The sequence below is a fragment of the Culex quinquefasciatus genome, chromosome 2 (assembly GCF_015732765.1).
Source record: "Culex quinquefasciatus strain JHB chromosome 2, VPISU_Cqui_1.0_pri_paternal, whole genome shotgun sequence".
Taxonomy (NCBI): domain Eukaryota; kingdom Metazoa; phylum Arthropoda; class Insecta; order Diptera; family Culicidae; genus Culex; species Culex quinquefasciatus.
This window is the reverse complement of record NC_051862.1, coordinates 162,150,837-162,174,567: the sequence shown is the minus strand read 5'-3', so window position 1 is coordinate 162,174,567 and position 23,731 is coordinate 162,150,837. Positions and strand designations below refer to the sequence as shown.

The 23,731-nt window shown below is 36.1% G+C and overlaps 2 protein-coding genes across 3 annotated transcripts in view; one reads left to right on the top strand and one right to left on the bottom strand.

Moving 5' to 3' along the window:
• The window catches only part of LOC6054790 (lachesin), a 189,183-nt gene that overhangs the window by 44,929 nt on the left and 120,523 nt on the right, over positions 1 to 23,731 (bottom strand). For both annotated transcript variants that reach the window (XM_038255590.1, XM_038255591.1), the window contains exon 3: positions 8,651 to 8,867. In XM_038255590.1, the coding sequence (XP_038111518.1) occupies positions 8,651 to 8,867 (217 nt within the window). The remainder of the gene's footprint in view (positions 1 to 8,650; positions 8,868 to 23,731) is intronic.
• Positions 1,789 to 3,501, top strand: LOC6047774. Its single transcript, XM_001864755.2, has 2 exons — positions 1,789 to 1,967; positions 2,035 to 3,501. Exons 1-2 carry the CDS (start codon positions 1,881 to 1,883, stop codon positions 3,223 to 3,225), a joined length of 1,278 nt encoding a protein of 425 aa, XP_001864790.2. The 5' UTR covers positions 1,789 to 1,880; the 3' UTR covers positions 3,226 to 3,501.

Below are 23,731 nucleotides of genomic sequence, written 5' to 3'. Positions count from 1 at the left end.
TGACCGCTTAAGTGACATTTGTGTATTTCTTTATTGAGAAACAAGCCTTACCTGACAAACTTCGTTCTGCTTTTTTTCGTTTGTTGTGGAGTGGCCAAAGTTGTAACTTTTTGACCTTCTTTTGGACTCACGAACTTACCATACGAACCCAACGCAACAAAGAGCACTCCGATCGGACGTTCCGTGTTGAATTGATTCGCGTTCGAACAAAACCGTCGAAATTTTGTATATATATAGAATTTGTGTCAAAACCCATCACATCACCAAATGTTGGTAAAAAGTGAGGAAGGCAACAACCACATAGGTGGATTAAGTTAGTTTTTTCGAGAAAGATTGTAATTTCAAAATACAGGAAAATACGTATTTTTGTGAAAATTTTCATGAAATAATAATTTCAATGGATAGCTGACATCATCCCGATTCCAAAGCACTATAATATTTTGATGTTTGCATGATTTTTCATACGAATAAAGCCAATGTCTCCCATATAGCCAAAATCCCATAAGCTCTGTGCTTCAGTTAAGCACTGGACCGTGCTTAACCGAGGCAGCTGAACGAATCAAAACCAGGCCAGTGCAAAACCGAGGCGTGCAAAACCGGAGCATGACTGTATCAAGTTCAAAAATGCTTTGAATTGTTTATCTGCACGTCCTTTAAGGGGACCATTCATAAACTACGTGGACACTTTTTTGGAAATCTCGAGCTGTGTCCTCTATGTCCGTTAATGGTACCACTATTCTCTCGACTCGAGGCAATTATTCTCTCGGACAAGGCATAGATTGCGAAATAAAATTTTGGTTTCGTGAATTGGCATGCCCAACAACTTTCTAGAAGAGGGAAAATATCCGAAAAATATCCCTGATGGTTAGATTTTTCTAAACACCCCAAGCGTGAACCACCCTAATTTTTAATCAAACCATAAGTTACCTTTTCCCATTTTCAATATCTCTTCCGAAAACACTAGAGCTCCAAAACTGCACAATTTTTCGTAAAATCCTATTTCGACTTAAATTTGCCATTTTGACCTCTGTGCACCGGTAGTAGTAAGATTGTACAAAACACAAAAAAGCTTAACATGATGACAAAGACAATTTCATTTCATCATCACAATGATGATTGTTCGAAAAAGCATTCGAATGGCCGGAAGAAATCTTATCTTTCTTGGTGGTATCAAACCATAAGGAATGCAATGAACTGGAATTCAAATGTGTAATCTATCGATTAAAACGATGGAAAAAGGAAGTACCGTCATGTGGAGTGTATCTGGGCTGCAGTCTGAAAATACACAGTTATTTTAAGTTGTGATTTGTGTTGGTTTAAACTTTAAAAAATCACTATGCGAAAAGAATATTTGGTGTCAAGTTTTAATTCCAGCGAAACCTCTTTTACGCGGTGCGTTACGTTTTTCTAATTTGACGATTTCTCTAGAACGACGCAACATTTTTGCAATCTTTTAAAAGCAATTTGTAGGTTTTGTTCATATCTACAAAACGCCTTTTCAAGCTTGCAAAAATATTGTGTGTTTTTAGAGGAATCGACGAAATAAAAGCGTAACACCACCGCGTAAAAAGAGGTTTCATTGTACTGTTTAAAACTGAAACTGTGAACAAAAAACATCGAGTCATCCCCTCTTCAATATATTTAAATGACCGTTAAATTGCTTATCTCAAGTTTATTTTTGCTTGCTGCTGAATAAAAGTGAATCCAACATTTCCGAGAATATTTCAGCATCTCTCGTAGTAATGGTCGACGATTTCATTCACTAACAATTTTTCACACGCTGTTGACGTCCGCGTAAGATTCGTGCTGACTGATATATACTACGAGGGTAGTCCACTGAAGCGCCAGTACAAGTTGGGCGTTCGTAAAACTCACACAGAATGAGCAGCTCGAAACAGGCAAACCACGTCAACAATGACGTCAACTTTGATTATAAGCTGTGGAACCAACGCAAGGCCACGTTTGAGGTAGGTTGAATTATAAATTTTGAGCTTGTGACGTCTTACAAACTGGTTTGTTTACTTTCTATTGTAGGATTCACTAATAAAGAATTTGAAATCATCGATTTCAAGTGGATCAGTTCCAAGTTTTGTGAATTATATAACAGATGGCGTGAATGAATTGGAAGCCTTATATTCAGTGTTACCAGGTGGTTCAAACGGTGATGAGTCGCAGCTACATCGGAACAAAAAACTTCGGACATTTTTCGGTGAAATGTGTAAAACAGATGTCGAGGGCGGTTTTTTGGTGGAATTTTTAGTGCAAATACCAGTGTCGAACGAGTCAATTCCCCAGTTGGCCAACCAGTATCCTCTTCACATTGCGATAGGAGCGGGTGCATTCACAAATGTCGAAACGCTGCTGAACCTGCCGAACACCAACGCGAACGTTCTGTGGAAGAAGCAAACTCCACTGATGTTGCTGTTCAAAGTGACCAAAGCAGAAAACTTTCCACTCGTCATGAAACTGGTTTATCTTTTGGCAAGCAAACAAGCTGATATCAACATTGGGGACTATACGAAGCATCCACTGTCGGTGGTTTGCGGTCTGACCACGATCACCGATGCGCAGAAGCACGAACTGCTGACATTGTGCTTCGAACTGTTCAAATGCGACGTGGACAGTTTCTTCAATGGGCAAGCTAGACGCGATGTAACGGCGTTACTTCCAGACTTTGTGTTTGAAGCAAAGCGCGCCGAAATTTCGCTAGAAATGATGAAGTCTCTGCTGCTAGCCGGAATCGAAGACATGTTCATCGATGAACTCGACGAGTTCATCCAGACCAGAAGAAACTCAACGAACGAGCTCGCTGAACTGCTTATGCTAGCCTCGTCCAAAGGCAGAAGTCAAGGGGTGGAGGCAATTCTAAGCAAATCAGCCAACAATGAGGAATTAATCAAACAGATCGATAAACTTTCCAAGGTCCTCAAGATAGTGTGCTCCAAAGGCTACCCGCAAGTGCTGGAGCTGTTCCTCTTGTACATCAGCCAACCAGCGGTGTTCAACGAACGGCCACTGGCGTTGACCTGTGTGCAGCGGCTGTACCGGGCTCGAACTGCCGAACTGGAGGAATGCCTCGGGATGCTGCTGGTGGATCCCAGAGTGTCGATCGAGCTGTGCGATCACCTGGGACGGACGGCGCTCAACTTTGCCCGCCAGCACGAGATGAACCAGGAAGTGTTTTCCATAGTCGACAATGAAGCTAAGAGTCTGATTAGAGAGTAGGATGAATTTACACATTGCGGAGCTGAAACTAAATCTTTTAAAACAAGAAGCCGATTGTTAATTTATGTAGCTGTGATACTTTGTGTTCATTTCAATTGATTATAATAAGTTTTCAAAATCATAAACCAATAGATAATAAATCATTGTAATGTAAAAACAATCTCATGAAGCAGAAGTGAGGTTTCATTTACTTTATATTTAAATACAATTACTTAAATGTTTTAAGCAGCAGATCTTTTAAAATCCCTTGTTAAAAGACTCTCTCAAAAATTGTCCGCGAAGTGTAAGACAATGTTTTTACAATCAAAATTTAATCATGATTTTTCTTTTTTATCATATCTTAAAAGTCTCTTTGTGGTTTTATTTTCTAAAATTAATATATTTAAATTAAAAATGAAAACATCTGGCGTCTTTTAAAAAGCAAAGATGACAAATTGTAAAAATGTTAAATAGCATTTTGACCTATTTTAAGAACATATTTATAATTAATCAATAGTAAATTTAGTGTTATGTCATAAAAAATATTGAATAATACTAATCAATTTTTCGGCACTGCTAATGACCGATTCTTCGGCTCCTTTTCAAAAAATTCCCAAGTTTTTTTCAGCGTTTTGGCTGTAGTGGCACAATTAAAGAAGAAACCCCCCAATGTTATCACATATTTGAAAAGATAATCGATTTTCCAACATAGAAATGACATGCGTAATGAACAATAATATACCTGTGCTTCTCCTGAAATGAAAATGTAGCGTGACGGGACAACATCGTAAAACTGGAATTTTAAAAGGCACACCAAAAAAATCGACACAGTTTTGCCAGATTGATTTTTTTAAACTTTTGCTCTTCTACACATTATCACAAATTGAAAAACGAATCTTTTGCTCCTCGAACTGAAAGATTTGGTTGAAATTTGAGTTTTTGCCAGCCATTTCTTTTCGTGACGGGACAACGAAAGGAGCAGTTTTATGAAAAAACTCCTCTCCAATTCAATGACTTGCAGACCTTATTTGGTCAATATTTTTGGCTTTTCAGATAAGAAAACGCATTTAAAGCACATTGCAATTATTTGATATAAAAAATTACATTGGAAATTGAAAAAAGTGACATTTTGGTGTAGCTTTGCTAAGAATCGGTCTAATACGTTAGTTCGATTACCCTTATTTCAATGTAGAAACATAGAAAAAAATATAATTGAGAGTGCAATAAATGTTAAAATAACTAACATATATAATGCTATCACAAATTTGAATTGAATTTTTTTTGTGATATGTGGTCGAGGTAGAAGTCGAGGTCAAATAAAACTAAATTTCAAATTTTGAGCCCTAATATTTTTTTTCTAGCTGTTGTAAATTCTGTCAAAAAATTGCAAACCACTAATGAATTTATGATAATATTTAATTTTCTCAAGTTTCACTTCTTTTTCCGATCTGTGGAGGCTTCAATATTTAAAATTTGTGTAAAGTCTGAAAGTGTCGTTTTTGACATTAAAAAAAAAGTTGAAACAAGCGGTATTGAATGTATTCTCAGTTTGAGTTTTAAATGCAAATTTTAATTGTTAACAATTTATTTATGTTTTGCCTTTTATTTGTTTGGAAAAAAGTTTCAAATGTATATTTTCTGTTCCCAAAGTTCATGAAAAGAAGCAAAAAAAACATGTTTTACTGTTTTATAAAATAAAAGATGTAAATTTTGATAGAAATCATTTATTTGAAATTTCTTTATTTATTTATTTATTGAAATCCAGGAATAAAATTGTACCGTAAACCGGGGTGACTTTGATAGGATTTCAATTCGTTTTTAGAATGTTTTGCAACAGGTAAGGTTTTTCTCAAGATTTTTATTTTTAAAACATGTATTTACTGGGGTTGGCCACACAAATTCCATGCACTATTTTGGAAAAAAAGTTTTTTCAATAGTGTTTAGAAAAATAGTTACGTTAAAAATTCTTAGTTTTTATTCCGGGGTGACTTTGATAGTCATAGTTTTTCTTGTTAAACTCATATTTAAGATGTTCAAACTTTATTTGTACGTTAAATGTACCATCACTTAAGTAGCTGATATAGTTTGTAAGAAAAAAAATCAATGTTTATGTTAAGTTAACTAAGTTTATAAGCTTTTTAAAAAAAAATACATATAAATTTTAGGTAAAATTGCTAAAAAGTCAGAATTTTGCCTGAAATTTGTTAAAACTAGTTTTGTTTCTAAAATTATCGATTTATATTGCATTTTATACTGAATTCGAAGCACGAATCACAAGTTTTCACATTTTACATGAAATTTGTTCAACTGAAATTGCTTATAAATTTAGAGAGTTTTTATAATTGTGTTTCAAAAACACATATAATTTATTTTTTACAAACTTTTTTAACCATCTCCTAGTGGAAAATTGTCCAAAGAATCCGAAAATTCATTCCGTTTTTCGATTAAAAATCATGTTCATTGAGAAAATCTTGACACTTTGAGAAGTTTAAAATAATGACTTCCATCAACATTTTGTTAACTATAGTTAACTAACTTTATAAACCTTTCAAAAATTTATGAAAAGTTCTTCTTGAGGTACTTTGAACACTTGTCTACCACGGTCAATATGTTTTTGAACCATTCCTTACGTATTTTAATTGTACTCTTCATTTTGCGTGAAAATCGCAAACCTATCAAAGTCACCCCGGCTATCAAAGTCACCCCGTTTTACGGTATATGTTTTTTTTATTTATTTTTATAGGGTCCAATTGACAAATTGTGTCGTTATTGATAATTGGGTGTACATAAAAAAGGATATAAAACAGCCTAAACAAAAACATATCTACAGTTTTTTAAAGGTTCTATAAGCAATTGTGTTTTATATGTTTATAGGGCCTTTTGAAAAAATGCTGTTCCGCTTCAGGTATAAAAACCTAAAAATTAGAAATATTTTATAAGCAAATTTTTTTTTCTTATTTAAAATCCCGATTTAATATCACCGGAGGTGAAATAGAGCCTTTTTTACAAAATGATGAAACTCAGACAAATATATTGGTGCAATGAATTTTTCAGAAACATAATGATCGAGAATGGGCTGGGACTTTGAATTTGATGTTCAGTATATGATTCTGTATAAAATCAAAATTATATAGGAAAAAATAGGGTACAAATAAGACGTAAAACACTAATATGGCTATATCTATGGAAATAAATTTTAAAAAAGCTTTAAATTGAGGGCCAAAGCAGTTTATGGCGCATGTTTTCGAATGGCTTTTTGTTTGAAACTGAATTCTTTTAATTTGATAGTGTTATCCGTAAAATAGTCCAAAAAATACCTCTCAAAATGTCTTTGACCACATTTACTGCTCGAAAATAGAGAATCGAAAAATAAAATGTTCTTCTCCGACCCCCTCTGGCTACAAATCTGATACCGTAAACTGGGGTCAATCGGGACACATGGGGCGAATTGGGACAGCAGTTTTAACCATGTTGGAGCACAATATTTTGATTTTTCTGGATGGTTTCGGATAGAACAGACTCAGGCCAACAAAATGTGTACATCCATTTTCAAATTTAAAAGCTTTAAGTGGTCTAAAAACTTCTGTCCCTATTCAGACTGTAGTCCCGATTCACCCCAGATTACGGTACATAAAAATTGTGGGTTTTACGAGCGGTTTTCCAATGATGGAATACACACATTTTTAAGAGCGAATACAGACATCGCACAAATATTTCAGAAAAAGAGCTCTCAAAAATCAAACAATGAGTTCCGGGTTTCGGGCCAAAATTCAATCTAAAGAGCGCATCTAAATCTTAAAATTAGTTATAGGACTTTTCTGAGACGAATCCCCGCCGAGCACGTTTTTTTTATGATTTCTGAGAAAAGCGTTTTTCCAAAAGCAAACCTAAAATCTTTTTTTTTTTTTTGTAAGAAAGGCAAAAAATAGATGTTTGATTCTTTGTACGGATTCTGAACTGACCTGGCCTTGATGGTGGATTGACCCTAAAAAATGTTAATCCGTTTTGATGGTTAATTTTAACAAAACCATGTTTAGAGGCTGGTTTTTGAGTGACAAAAAAGCCCCGGAAGTTCGCATAAAAAATAGATGGATTTACAAATTTTAAAAAGGGTCTTAAGGTAAGATTTTTTTCGAAAAATCTGTTATAACATTTTTTTTAGATTGATCCACCTATAAGGCCAGGACTGTTGAAAATCCGAAAATTAAAAACTTTTTTTATACTGGTTCTGATTCAGGCCGGTAAATCACTGCTTTTTAAGTATAAAACTCCCATTGAGTATGTATATGGATTTACAATATTTTGTTCCAGCCACGCCGTCCAAGGTCATGTGGTCACTTATCTACAGAATCTTTATTTAAAAAAAAGTATTTTGACTGTCTTACAATCATCTAATGCTAATCATACACATTATAAACTGTACAAACGACGCCAATATTGGCTGTTAATCGAAGCGGGCTCGAAATTCTAACCCGCTACCCGCTAACTCTCGAAACTCATTTCCTTCAATCTCTTCATTATCCCAACGTGTGACATTGAGTGATGTGTTGGCGATGATTTTTACCGCGCACCCCCGGATTGAATTATCTCTCTCTCTCTGTGCCGGCTCCAGCCTCGGAATCATTATTAAATCGTCATCCCAACCAGCCAGCTAGTCTGGTCCCAGGAAGTGTCCCAACGAGTCTGCCTGTGCCCGGCAAAACCATGATGAAGTGCTGGCACCAAAACTGACAACCAACTCATCACACCCGCCGAAACGAATCCGGGGCGTCAATTAAAGCTCCACAATTTCCATCATCGAACACATTGGCAAGCGCTCGTTCTTTGGGCTCCATGGCGTCTGTCGTGTGGTTTTTCCACCATCCCTCCCGCTGGAAAACGGGCGGGGGTCCTGGCAGAGCAACAAGTTATTGCCACCCAATTCAGCCGACCACAAAATGTGAATTATCCACAGCAACAGTTACCCTTTCCTGACTGCGTTTGGGCGGGAATTGGTGAATATGTTGAAGGGTTCTGCAGCAGGAGCGTTTTGGGGGTGCCTGCTGTGGTATCAGGTTGATTTCAAATATTGTTGGCAACACCCGCAAAAATTATGCCATGCAAAATAAAATGATGTTGCAAGGGTAAAATCAAACCCTCACGCACGCACCTGGTACGTGTGTGCACTTCAGTCATATTTGCATACCAACCCATTCAGTCTCCCATTACCTCCCCTTATTGGTTCCGCTTCCGTTCGCCCACCTCTCCCATCAATTTCCGGACAAATGATCGATGCGTCAATTTGCCTCCAATGAATATGCAAATTAGTCAGTGTGCCAATTTTTCGCTTTTATGAGCTTCGCACATTTACATCTTTCCAGCGCAAGTCATTAAAAAAGCCCTCGAAGCCACGTGGAATTTTTTCCACTCTATTCTTGGAACTTACTGTTTTTTTTTTGACACTTACCAACCACGTGCAGATAGCCGAACTGGGTCTTGGCCGTGACGGTGTTGATCTGGCACATGTACCGGCCCTTGTCCTCTTCCTGGACGTTCGAGATGTGCAGGAACCAGGTCTTGTGCTTATCGTGCTTGTCGTGCGTCACGCTGATCCGTGGATTGCGCGTGATCACGTGGTTGTGCACGGTCAGGATCGCGGACTGTTCGAAGTGCATCCAGGCGACCTGTGGATTGAAAGAAGAGAGATAGAAGAAAGATGTTAGTTTTTTTTTGTCATTTTTAATCAATATATTTTTAATGGACATGTCTAAAAGGTTGTTCATAAATTGACAATATAATTCAATCAATGAAAACCTTCTTGATTTTTTTTAGATTCGAATTATAAAGGAAATCAGTATGATCTAAACATTTTAAAACTTTAAACGTGTATTTAAGGGTGCAAATCAACCAGAGGCAAAAAACTCCAGAATTTATGTTACAAGCATTTTAGTATTTTTAAAACTACTGGAACTATCGACATAATTTTAAATTCATCCCCCGAAGCATAGTAAACAAAATTGTTTGCAACAAAGTTCGACTGTATTTACAATCAGATTAATTCAGGATTCGGTACCTGGGTAATTCTCTACCAACTCACACGAAATCGGGAAAAGTTGCCCCGACCCCTCTTCGATTTGCGAGAAACTTTGTCCTAAGGGGTAACTTTTGTCCCTGATCACGAATCCGAGGTCCGTTTTTTATATCTCGTGACGGAGGGTCGGTACGACCCCTTCTATTTTGAACATGCGAAAAAAGAAGTGTTTTTCAATAATTTGCAGCCTGAAACGGTGATGAGATAGAAATTTGGTGTCAAAAAGACATTTATGTAAAACTAGACGCCCGATTTGATGGCGTACTCAGAATTCCGAAAAAAAACGTATTTTTCATCGAAAAAAAAACACTTAAAAAGTTTTAAAAATTCTCCCATTTTCCGTTATTTGACTGTTAAAATTTTTGGATCATATCATTTTATGGGAAATTTAATTTTCTTTTCAAATCTGCATTGACCCAGAAGGGTATTTTTTTCATTTAGAACAAAATTTTTCATTTTAAAATTTCGTGTTTTTTCTAACTTTGCAGGGTTATTTTTTAGAGTGTAACAATGTTCTACAAAATTGTAGAACAGACAATTACAAAAATTTTGATATATAGACATAAGGGATTTGCTTATAAACATCACGAGTTATCGCGATTTTACGAAAAAAAAGTTTTGAAAAAGTCATTTTTGCGTTTCTCTTTGTTTCGTCGTCCGTGTCTGTCGCGGGTGACCATGAACGGCCATGATCGATGACGACCAACTTTTTCAAAACTTTTTTTTCGTAAAATCGCGATAACTCGTGATGTTTATTAGCAAACCCCTTATGCCTACAAATTAAAATTTTTGTAATTGTCTGCTCTACATTTTTGTAGAACATTGTTACACTCTAAAAAATAACCCTGCAAAGTTAGAAAAAACACGAAATTTTAAAATGAAAAATTTTGTTCTAAATGAAAAAATGACCCTTCTGGGACAATGTAGATTCGAAAAGTACATTAAATTTCCAATAAAATGACATGTTCCAAAATTTTTTACAGTCGAGTAACGGAAAATGGGAGAATTTTTAAAACTTTTTTAGTGTTTTTTTCGATGAAAAATACGTTTTTTCGGAATTCTGAGTACGCCATCAAATCGGGCGGCTAATTTTACATAAATGTCTCTTTTAAAGCAAATTTCTACCTCATCACCGTTTCAGGCTGCAAATTATTGAAAAACACCTCTTTTTTCGCATGTTCAAAAATGGAAGGGGTCGTACCGCCCCTCCGTCACGAGATATCAAAAAACGGACCTCGGATTCGTGATCAGGGACAAAAGTTACCCCTTAGGACAAAGTTTCACGCAAATCGAAGAGGGGTCGGGGCAACTGCTGTGTGAGTTGGCGGAGAATTACCCACCTATGTTCGACTAGTTAGGAATTCAGTCAAAATTCAATTAAATTTCAAAATTCAATAGACATCTGAAAATGCAACAAAATACGGGGTGAAGCATCCCAGTTGGTTAAATCTTAAGGGAATTATTGATATTTTAGCACAATTTTCAAACTCAAATAGAAAAGTATTCCATTCAGATATCAACTCGATTCGATCTTAAGCTTGTAGGGGACATCACTTTGGGTAGGGTTGGTGAATTTTCACGATTTCGCGGACAGCGTGAAATTCGTGAATGTTGAAGATTTCCGTGAAATCCCGTATATTTATTTTAATTTTCTAAAATCAATTATTTATAATAAAAGGATCGATCGTGGTGCCCTAAAAAGCGCACGAAAATTTTGTGTTGGCAACATTGTGTAGATGGAGCCAGTTTCACTCGATAATGACATCAGTAAATGATTTTTGTACTTTTTTAGGTGAGTTGCTCCATCCTGTATTTTTCGAGAATCTTTTTGTCACATCTTAGGCTATTTTCACAAAAATTTGGAACGAAAAAAAAAGTGAACTCACCTTCAAATTTGACTTTTAAACCTAACAAAAAAAACGAAAAATCTCATAAAAGTGGAGTGTTTTTTTGTTTAAGTGATTTTTTTTTTGGAAAGCCCGTCAAATTTCCTACAAGTTTGTCTTTGACCACTTTTTGATACGAAGCAACGGCTTCGTGATACAGCAATATATAAATTACGAAATACAAAAATATTTTAAACACTTACGCCCTTCTCAAATGTCATTATCGAGTGAAACTGGCTCCATATACACAAAAATGGCTTTTATAAGCGTAGGATAACATGTCTACAAAGTTTCATTGAAATCTGAGAGGGTCGAGAAAAAAGTACCTGAAAAAATCCTGTTTTGGGCTGGAATTGCTCTATCGTAGTTAATTTTGATCAAACTTGGCTCTATTGTAGTTAATTATGATCAAACTTGGAAGTTGTGGAGCAATTAAACTTGCAAACCTTAAGACTGTTTTACTGTTTTTTAACCACCATAAACAAGAAAAAAATGTTTCATAAAACATACATGGACATTATATGATCGCATCAAGAAAGTCTATCAATGTCACCACGGTTAACGGTACGGTAGGGTGCCCAGAACATGAAACTTTCTTTCAAAACCTCGCTCCATAAGCTGATTATTGTTTCTTGAGCTATTTAAGGACCTTGGGCCAAATATGACCAAAATCGGATAACATTTACCCATCGATACTCGAAGATGAAGGTGAATCGAAAAAATGCATGAAAAAATCTATTTTCTTACAGTTTTGTCCGCAGGGTGTGCTACTTCCATCCAAATATTCCCGAAAGTGAGATTCTCATTGGAAATTTAATGCTCTAAAACTTTATAAAACTTTCCAAAGCTGTAAAAGTCGAAAAAATATTTGGTACTAAAATCATTGTTTTCACCAACTTTAGGCTCGGGTATCAATGGGTGAATCTCAACCATTTCGCTTCAAATTTGCAAAGAAGCTTAAAATAACCCCAAAACCCGTTTTTTGCTTGTGGAGAAGGGGTCATTTTTTTGGGCACCCTACGTTACATACTTACTTTTCCTGTCATCTTCCAATGACGAGACAGCCTTCTTTTCATCGCCAAAAATAACAGTATTTCAGTACATTCCAACTCAGTAAACCTCGTTGGAGAAAAGTTCGACACGTGCTGAAGAAATCTGCTTTTTGCAACTTGTTGCATAGTAGTAGTTTATACAAGATTTTTTTCAGCACGAGTCGTACATTTATCCAACGAGATTCATCGAGTGGGATACATATGACGAGTGATGGAAAAATCAAGTTTAGCAACGAGTTCCATACAACATTTTTTTGCAATTCCGAAAAACACAATTTGAACAGAATTATAGGACAAATATCCATGCATTGAGTTGTCGTGTCCCATCGCGGCCATCTTCAAAATAACCGTCAAAGAAATTGACGCATGACTTTTCGCCTCAAAAATACAAACCAGACTGAAACATCGATCGACATCGAGGTCCTTCGTAGCGCTATTCTCTCCTTACTCGCTCACGAGTCATCATTCAATCCGAAAGCTCATCCTGCTGTCTCGTTTACTCCAACTAAGCCAGAACGAGCTTTCAAGAGAATCACGCCGATTTGCTCATCGAGCGCCAAACCAGACTGAAACATCGATCGACATCGAGGTCCTTCGTAGCGCTATTCTCTCCTTACTCGCTCACGAGTCATCATTCAATCCGAAAGCTCATCCTGCTGTCTCGTTTACTCCAACTAAGCCAGAACGAGCTTTCAAGAGAATCACGCCGATTTGCTCATCGAGCGCCGCGCGCTCGTTCTCTTTTGTTTTGCCTCTCCTGCGTTTTCTTCTAAAATCGCTCACTGTATATCCGGCAAGTTTCGGCTTCTGTCAAATCGCGAGACCGAATTTGCGTTTCTCTTAACATGCGTTTTAGCTACACTACTATCCTGTTTGAGTCAAATGTGAACTAAATCTTGCATACAAATTACCCGTGTGTATTAAATTTACGTAATGCTTCGTTTGTGTCATACATTTGATTTAAAATACTTAAATTTCATAAATCATTGTATCACCTCGTCTTATATCCCACAATATTCCCCTCCTGTACTCTTTTCATGTATGCATCTTTAATTCTAGACTTTTTTTTATCAGGTTCTATAAACATATGAAAGACAATAGCTTATAGAACCTTTAAAAAAACTCTTAAATTATTCTCTCATAGAAATTGGTGCCATATACACTATTCATTATTCGTTTTAAACATTTGTTTATGTCCAACTAGCTTAGTTCTCTTCTCCTTCCATTATAAACATTTTAATGAAATTAACTCGTAGTTTGAAACTGTCTTTTCTTTTTTTTTCCTTTAAATTTTAGCATTTTTTTTTACTTTTCCATTTTGTTTAAGGTAATCCTACATTAAATTTGCCACTCACTTTTACCTGTGGTTTTTCTTTTGGCTTTACTTCAACTTTACTTCAAAATTTTCCTTCTTGGCTTTATGTATCTTTACTTCAACTTTTTTTTATATTAATTATTCACTTTACTTGCTCACTCTTATTTATATTTTAAATATTTATTGACTTTAGAGTAGCAGATTAAGTTTTTTTTTTTTTTAATGTTTGCAGTTGACTCTCTTGTTGTAGTCTCTTCAAATAGCATGCTTTGCTTTTCGTTCAATCGTTTGATACCTCCCACTCTCGATGGTCTCTTTAAATCGATACATAGAGAGTCCAATGTATTTCTTGATTTTATTTAATTTCACATTCCGCTAATCTCATGTTGTGTATTTTTTTACGAATTGTGCTATCTCTGTACATTATTCATAATTTAATGCCATATCTATTCGTTTAATTATTTTTACATCTTATCGAATCTTGATGTATTTTTATTTTCTTAAATTCTTATCACTATCTTTAGAACTGTTATCCAAAGTCCGATATTTATAATCTTAACCTTTCTGTATGCTTCCTTCCTCTCAAATAATTCTTTCGTCTCCTGTCTGAATATCGCTCTTGTAATAACTAATTTATAGCAATTTATTATTCCTTCTTATCTCTTATTTATTCACTTGCACCTGCATGGTATGATAAATGGTTTTGTTATATTTTAATCATTCGATTTTCTCTGTATTAATTTTTTTTCTGTCAATTCTTTTCTGAGATTTCAACATCTGTTCGTATCTTAATGTATTATTATATATATATATTTTTTTTAAACTCTGATCGTCTCTAAATATGCCGTTATCTTTAAAAGCTATTTCCCACAGCCCGTTATTTATAATCTTTACTTTTCTGTATGCTTCCTTTTTTTTTTTTACTTTTCAGTATCGCATTTGTAATAACTCATTTACACCAATTTATTGCTTCTTTTCTCAAATTACTTAATTCTCATCTTGATCACTTCCACTTATTTTTCTTAGGATTTAGTTTTTAAATCTTCGCAGGTACTGATTTCTAGATCTATTTTATGTTTTTATTATAATTAATAGTTAATAGTTAATCTTTTCCGCATGTTTTTTCTTCATTCATGACTCAATGACTATCTGACTATTACTATTAATGTAGTTTAAATTCTCTTTTCTTATTTATTAATATTTTCCATCTGAATCTAAAATTATTACATCTCTTCCTCAGTATCAGCCCTTACTTAAATTCTTACTCAAAATTGATTGAAATTTATTGAAATCATCTGATCAATCTACTTCCTTGACGAACATTCTGTAACTCAGCCCAAGACATTCAATTGAAGCTCAAACACAAGTCGGGTAGGTTTCCAGACTACCCTTTTCAAATTCTCACTCAAACTGATTGAAATTTATTGAAATTTCTTGAAACTATCAGATCAATTTACTTCCTTGACAAAACATTCTGTAACTCAGCCTACGACAATCAATCGAAGATCAAACAAAAGTCGGGTAGGTTTCCAGACTACCCTTCTTACATTCTCACTCAAAACTGATTGAAATTTTCTTGAAATCATCAGATCAATCTACTTCTTTGACAAAACATTCTGTAACTCAGCCCAAGACATTCAATCGAAGCTCAAACATAAGTCGGGTAGGTTTCTAGACTACCTTTTTAAAAATCTCACACAAAACTGATTGAAATTTATTGAAATTTTTTTTTAAACTATCAGATCAATTTACTTCTTTGACAAACATTCTGTAACTCAGCCTACGACAATCAATCGAAGCTCAAACATAAGTCGGGTAGGTTTCCAGACTACCCTTCTTACATTCTCACTCAAAACTGATTGAAATTTCCTGAAATCATCAGATCAATCTACTTCTTTGACAAAACATTCTGTAACTCAGCCCAAGACATTCAATCGAAGCTCAAACATAAGTCGGATAGGTTTCCAGACTACCCTTGTAAAATTCTCACAATGATTGAAATTTATTGAAATTTCTTGAAACTATCAGATTAATTTACTTCCTTGACAAAACATTCTGTAACTCAGCCTACGACAATCAATCGAAGATCAAACAAAAGTCGGATAGGTTTCCAGACTACCCTTCTTACATTCTCACTCAAAACTGATTGAAATTTTCTTGAAATCATCAGATCAATCTACTTCTTTGACAAAACATTCTGTAACTCAGCCCAAGAAATTCAATCGAAGCTCAAACATAAGTCGGGTAGGTTTCTAGACTACCTTTTTAAAAATCTCACACAAAACTGATTGAAATTTATTGAATTTTTTTTTAAACTATCAGATCAATTTACTACTTTGACAAACATTCTGTAACTCAGCCCAAGACATTTAATCGAAGCTCAAACATAAGTCGGGTAGGTTTCCAGACTACCCTTCTTACATTCTCACTCAAAACTGATTGAAATTTCCTGAAATCATCAGATCAATCTACTTCTTTGACAAAACATTCTGTAACTCAGCCCAAGAAATTCAATCGAAGCTCAAACATAAGTCGGATAGGTTTCCAGACTACCCTTGTAAAATTCTCACAATGATTGAAATTTATTGAAATTTCTTGAAACTATCAGATTAATTTACTTCCTTGACAAAACATTCTGTAACTCAGCCTACGACAATCAATCGAAGATCAAACAAAAGTCGGATAGGTTTCCAGACTACCCTTCTTACATTCTCACTCAAAACTGATTGAAATTTTCTTGAAATCATCAGATCAATCTACTTCTTTGACAAAACATTCTGTAACTCAGCCCAAGACATTCAATCGAAGCTCAAACATAAGTCGGGTAGGTTTCTAGACTACCTTTTTAAAAATTTCACACAAAACTGATTGAAATTTATTGAAATTTTTTTTAAACTATCAGATCAATTTACTTCTTTGACAAACATTCTGTAACTCAGCCTACGACAATCAATCGAAGCTCAAACATAAGTCGGGTAGGTTTCCAGACTACCCTTCTTACATTCTCACTCAAAACTGATTGAAATTTCCTGAAATCATCAGATCAATCTACTTCTTTGACAAAACATTCTGTAACTCAGCCCAAGACATTCAATCGAAGCTCAAACATAAGTCGGGTAGGTTTCTAGACTACCTTTTTAAAAATCTCACACAAAACTGATTGAAATTTATTGAATTTTTTTTTAAACTATCAGATCAATTTACTACTTTGACAAACATTCTGTAACTCAGCCCAAGACATTTAATCGAAGCTCAAACATAAGTCGGGTAGGTTTCCAGACTACCCTTCTTACATTCTCACTCAAAACTGATTGAAATTTTCTTGAAATCATCAGATCAATCTACTTCTTTGACAAAACATTCTGTAACTCAGCCCAAGAAATTCAATCGAAGCTCAAACATAAGTCGGGTAGGTTTCTAGACTACCTTTTTAAAAATCTCACACAAAACTGATTGAAATTTATTGAATTTTTTTTTAAAATATCAGATCAATTTACTTCTTTGACAAACATTCTGTAACTCAGCCCAAGACATTTAATCGAAGCTCAAACATAAGTCGGGTAGGTTTCCAGACTACCCTTTTAAAATTCTCACACAAAGCTGATTGAAATTTATTGGAATTTCTTGAAACTATCAGTTTAATTTACTGCCTTGACAAAACATTCTGTAACTCAGCCTACGACAATCATTCGAAGCTCAAACATAAGTCGGGTAGGTTTCCAGACTACCCTTCTTATATTCTCACTCAAAACTGATTGAAATTTCCTGAAATCATCAGATCAATCTACTTCTTCGACAAAACATTCTGTAACTCAGTCCACGACATTCAATCGAAGCTCAAACATAAGTCGCATGGAAAATGCTTTCCATTCTGGCATATTCAGTTTTTTTTTAAGTTTTCTTAAAACTGCTTTCAAAACACGAGTCGGAGAATACATATTATCGCGATTACAAACTCTTGATCAATTCAATTATATTTCTAAACTCGACAGTTTGCTTGCTATCGTCCTTTTCTCGTCTGGAACAACAGAACACTCAATCGTCTCGAGTCTGATTCCACGACGGACCTTCTCAAAATCAAACTATCCAATTAAACGACCCCTAGGTATTTTGTGGTCTCTATTGCAAGTTTCTGCTCGAACCTAGAAGTCCGAAAGCTTGAATGGGGAGAGCACCTAAACCTCTTTCTACTCCAAGAAACCTTCCACCCCAGGGTTCGAACTGACGACCTTGGTGAGTCCAACCGTCGCCAGTGATTTTACAGGAGCAGGCTTGGTTTGGTGTGTTGTTTGTACTTATACCAGGGGAACTACTCCCACACCTGGAATGACTTAACGGCCTAACAACAACTAAGACCAGGACCAACGTTTTACTTTCCCATCCGATGGAAGATTAAAGCAGATGGGAATCGAACCCATGATCATCCGCTTACAAGGCTGACAGCGTAATCATTCGACCGTTGCTGCGGACCTTCCCGTATCCACTGGATACTATGGCTTTTCATTCTTTTTTGCCATTTTTGCTAAGGCTTTTCAATCTTTTTTGCCTTTGTCAATTTGCTGACTAAACTTATCAGCCATTTCCTCTATGGCTTTCATTCTCTTCTCCTTCTTTTGCGCTGGCCAGTCTTTTTTGCCAGTTTTCTCTAGGAAATGTCTTTTTTTTCCTTTGATTAGTGTTGGCCAGTTTTGTTTTGTCTTTTTATAAATTCCTCTTTGGTTTCGTTACCGAGCAGTTGTTATTATAACTCACTTTTACCTGACCACACTAAATTTTAAAACACCTTTTCACCAGACTGCTGGAAGAAACAACCGTAATTCTTTCCCACGTGTAATACGTACCATCGGCCGGTGAGAACGCAGTATTCCCCCATACAATGAAACAGTAAATTGTCCACTACCGCCGAAACACACAAAAAGGGTGCTAAGCCACGCCATTGTCGTGTCCCATCGCGGCCATCTTCAAAATAACCGTCAAAGAAATTGACGCATGACTTTTCGCCTCAAAAATACAAACCAGACTGAAACATCGATCGACATCGAGGTCCTTCGTAGCGCTATTCTCTCCTTACTCGCTCACGAGTCATCATTCAATCCGAAAGCTCATCCTGCTGTCTCGTTTACTCCAACTAAGCCAGAACGAGCTTTCAAGAGAATCACGCCGATTTGCTCATCGAGCGCCGCGCGCTCGTTCTCTTTTGTTTTGCCTCTCCTGCGTTTTCTTCTAAAATCGCTCACTGTATATCCGGCAAGTTTCGGCTTCTGTCAAATCGCGAGACCGAATTTGCGTTTCTCTTAACATGCGTTTTAGCTACACTACTATCCTGTTTGAGTCAAATGTGAACTAAATCTTGCATACAAATTACCCGTGTGTATTAAATTTACGTAATGCTTCGTTTGTGTCATACATTTGATTTAAAATACTTAAATTTCATAAATCATTGTATCACCTCGTCTTATATCCCACATGAGTCAATGAATCGTTTGAATCAAAAAAGTTTTGAAAAATGCCACTTTTCCTAGCAGGTGGTGAAAAGTTCTACTTTTCAACATATATGTTAGTGCTGAAAAGTAGAAATTTTCAGCATTTGTTTGGCGAAGGTTTACTGTTCGATTCTGTTATTTTTGATAAAGAAAAGTAGGCTGTTTCGTCGTTCGAGAATGACAGGAAAAGTAAGTAGTTTTACGACAGAATTGCCAAAACTACTATATTGCAATTCCGCTGTGAAACTGTCAATGTTTCCTGTCCTTCGAAACGAAACGGCCTACTTCTCCCAACCAAAAAATAAAATGCTGAAAAGTAGTACTGAATTTCGCGAATTCACCTTGGAGCTTGTTAGGAGGACCGTTCCGACTCAGGGAAACTATTTTTTTTTTCTCATTTTGAAGTTTTTATACCATATACCATCTTGAATAAATTTGCCAAAGATTACATTACGATTACATCGAATCTCTGAAAAGTTAATCCAATCGTAGTGTACAAGATGTTACTCATTTTCTAAGTTCTGTGATATTTATTCCTTCATTGTCATATACAACTACTTCGATCATTTCCAGTTCGAGAAATCAAACATCCTAAGCTAGATTTTAATTTCATTTTATTTCTAGAAAAAAACATAAACTTATTAATTGAAGTTGCAGATTTGTCATCCAGCATAATGATTGAAATAAACCGAAACAAAACAAGTTGCGAGTAAAAGTAAACCAAATTTCTGATTCAGAAGTAAAAAACTAACAAGGATAAACCTTTTATACATAAGTCAAACGTTAACCAAAAGACATTTGTTCGATGGGAATTGTAACATTTTCACACCAAATGATCTTAAAACTCGTGTTAGATACAATCTCCAAATCCCTCCAACATGAAACAAAAGTGTTTATGGCCGGCGATTGTATCCTCACTCCACCAGGTCCCCCTCCGCCGATTATCGTCATTGCGCCAGAATCAAAAAAGCAAACTTGTGAACCAAATCGGATGGGCACACGGCCAAAATGGCACCACTGACTGCCTTCGCTATGCCTCCCCAGAGTCTGGTGGCCCCACCCCTCCTCATAATGGTTGTTTTATTAAAATTACACCACTTAATGGGGAGCCCCCCTCCCCTCCCCGCATGACAACGTCGACGACGAAACGGTGCTAACGATTGGCTCGACAATTCCAAAAACCGTTCCGAGGACCATGCAGACCGTTCCGGATCATTCGGTTTTCAATTAAAGGACCATTGCCGACTGATGCAGTGTGGACGCTGCTGTTGCTGCTGGTCTATGGGTGGGAACGAGGCCGTTTTAGGGTTGAATGGAATGGAATGACCATCGGCTTTGGTGCGGCGTTCTATATGGAGGAATGTTTTCAATTTTCAAACTGATGCAGTATTTCATAATGAGTATCATTGGTAGGGGTGCTAGTAGTATGGTGTTAAGATCAGATATGAAGGACATTCTAAAATAAACGCTGTTTTTGGCGGTGTACATGCCAAGAATAGTTTATTCTAAGATAATTCATTGAAGCATTGCATAGACTTCTCCGAATCGCAGTTTCGGTCAGTATATATTACCATCACAAACTTCTTCACAGTTGACAATCATCAGCTTCTTCAAGCCAGGATACCGCAGAACAAATGCCTTAAGTTCTTCCTCAGAAATGTCCCGGAAACCTCGGATCATGTCGAGCTCTTCATGCTTTGGAACGCTTCGAGGGTTGCGGACGATCCGAGGATCCGTGAAAAAGATCGTTTCACCATACAGCCGTGGGTTCATTGTGACAAGCTTTAATCTGTGGAAACTTTTTTTTAATTCTGGGTACCAGCTGGGAATTTTGCTATCCATTATGTCTAACAGCTCTATGACATCTTTAAGTTCCTTCCGTTCTTCGTCAGCCTCCTCTGAAGCGTCCATAACTAAACCGTTGATACTGAAGGACTTTACGTTCGTGATAACTTCACCTAAGACTATCAAAATGTCTGGATCAACGTACTCCACTGTAAGCTCCTCCACTTTGTGAAGCTTAAAGTCGGGATTGTCGATCTGAACGAGTTTCACGTAAAACAGTTGCAACTTTTTCAAATTTGGAGTGTGTCGGAGCAGTCCAAGCGGGAATTCACACCGTCCCAGGCAGAGTACGGTCAGAAATTCACCAACTTTGGGCCACCATGAACTCACGTCCGAAATCACTGAAAACGATTCAGACTCAAAGCTAAACCTTCCCACCGGTGGAATCAGTGATGGGTCGTAGTTCTGAAAGAAGTACTGATAGTAGTGAGGAAATTTGACGTGAAGTCGATCTCGTAACGCTGGAGAACCGTCGACGATGTTTCTCCAGTAGTGGCAGGTTTGGCGCAGTTTCCGGAGATGGCCACGCGGGACACGAAGGAAGATTTGCTCCCAAAGTTCGGCGGCGAGGTGGGGTAGTTCGGTCAGCTGGCTGTTGGGTGTTTTTTTGAATATTTTTTGGATGAATATCTCATAGAACAGTTTCAGCATGTTGTTGCGGTTGATCTTCACAGGATACTGATTTTGTTGAGCTACGCTGTCGATTTTATTTAAACATACAGGTATGAGTTTTAATAACAGGCAGCTCAGATATTAATTCACCTATTTGAAGAAACTTTTACCAAGCGACGCATTTTTCCACGTTGTAATTCTAATGGGACTGAGTGTGGAAATTCACTGCTTTGATTTTTAATATGATTTTTCAAACCCAATCGATCAAGGTATCGACTTCTGACAAAAGATATAATATACAAAAATGGCCATCGGGATGTTCAAGCTACCGATTATAAAGAGGTATATTTTTTTAAAGAATCACTTAAATGAACTTGCGACTTATCCGAGGTATGCATACTTTGACAGAATATTGTCTAGTGTGATTTATAGGCATCTCCAGAAACATGTACTGAGAACTTATTTCTATTGAGAATTAAGGTACTTAAAGTTCAATTAAATGTTATAAACATATCGTTTTATAAGCGAGCAAAATATAAATAATCAAAATAAAAGCCTTTCCGTATATACACAAAGAAGCCAATTTTGTTATGCTTGAAACAGTAACAAACTTAGAATTATTTCGTTAAAAGCCTAACTAAGTGCCATATATTTACGTCCAATTGAACTAAAGTCTGTTGAAATGGCGCGGAGCTATGTTTTTAATAAAAGTGTCATTTGGTTATTTGAACTTGTTTTATACTCATGTAGGGGTACTATACCCTTTCTCAGCTTATTTTTATTATCGGCCTATCAGCACTTTGATCATGAATTACAGCTTTCATGAAGTGTTTTTGACTGTTTCAAAGCAATAAATAACTCATATAAAAGTGAGCAAGCAACTCTTCATTGTTAAAACATCGTAAAATAGATGATGAGAAATGGGTATATTTCCCCTACCTATGTTTTTAAAACTTTTTTATTTGAGCAATTTTCACCAAAACTGGAAATGGATGTTATTTCTATTTTATGATTTTACTCAAACATTGGGTCATTATTGGTTCACCCTTACAAGGCTACATATAATTTGGGTAGTTATCTATACTACAAAAATGGTACGTAAATATTCGAAAATCGGTGTCTTTTGAAAAAAATTTGTGACCAAATTGGCGTCTTCGATAAAGTTCTAACGATTGATGAGATTTATAAAAAAAGCTACAAGCGCATTTATTTTTTATTTTTTGCAAAATGTAAAATTTTCCATTATTGAAATGTCAGGGTTGATTCCTTAACTTAAACTTATATTATTCGAAAGGATCTGTTAATTTATTTAACTATTATTTTATGGGATTGAAAATAGGACCATTAGTCTCTGAGATGTTGGTACTAAAAAATAAAAGGCTGTTTGGATGAGACTTGAAAAAAAAACTTAATTTTTTCTTGTTCTTGTTTTATTTTCTTTTATTGTTGTATTTCAGCATTCAGTAACCAGAGGGCTTACCTTCACTGTCTCTTAGGCAATTTTATTGGAAATTTTCTCACCTTTTCGAAAAAAATATATTTTAAGAGATGGACATTCATAGACGACCCATGGTTTAGGAGTAAGCGTGATTGCCTCTCACCCAGTCAGCCTGGGTTTGATCCTAGAAGGTCCCGGTGGCAAATTTTGAGACGAGATTTGTCGCCTTCCGTCGGACAGGGAAGTAAATGTTGGTCCCGGTCTAACTAAGAGGTTAGGTCGTTAGCCTAGTCCTGGTGTAGGAGTCGTCTCCCTGGGTCCTGTCTCGGTGGAGTCGCTGATAGGCAGTTGGACTCACAATCCAAAGGTCGTCAGTTCGAATCCCGAGGTGGATAAAAGCTTAGGTGTTAAAAGAGGTTTGCAGTTGACCCAACAATCAAGCCTTCGGACACCTAATTTCGAGTAGGAATCTCGCAATCGAGAACGCCAAGGCAATTCTGCAGAGCGAATAATTTGATTTGATTTTTGATTTGACATCTATATACGCTATTTTAGAAATCGAAAAACTAGAATTTATCAGCTATAATATAATTTGAGGTGGCTTTATCTTGAAAATGGTGAACCAAAAATAATGTAAATTACTTCTCGATTGCTATTTTATACAAAAGACTGAATAACAAAAAAAAACGTTTTTTTTTTAATCGACAGCAAAATGTTTGCCCTTACTATTCTTTGGCTCAAAAGTTTTGAATTTTTGTCTCCTGAAAAATATCAAAATTAAAAATTGCACATTCTTGCATATTCTGCATATTCTTTGAAATGCAGG

What these genes read in the sequence shown, in the direction of transcription:
- LOC6047774 (XM_001864755.2), top strand. Translation starts at nt 1,881, where the DNA reads ATGAGCAGCTCGAAACAGGCAAACCACGTCAACAATGACGTCAACTTT. An exon ending in AACGCAAGGCCACGTTTGAG is followed by an intron (nt 1,968 to 2,034) that starts GTAGGTTGAATT and finishes TTTCTATTGTAG; the next exon opens with GATTCACTAATAAAGAATTT.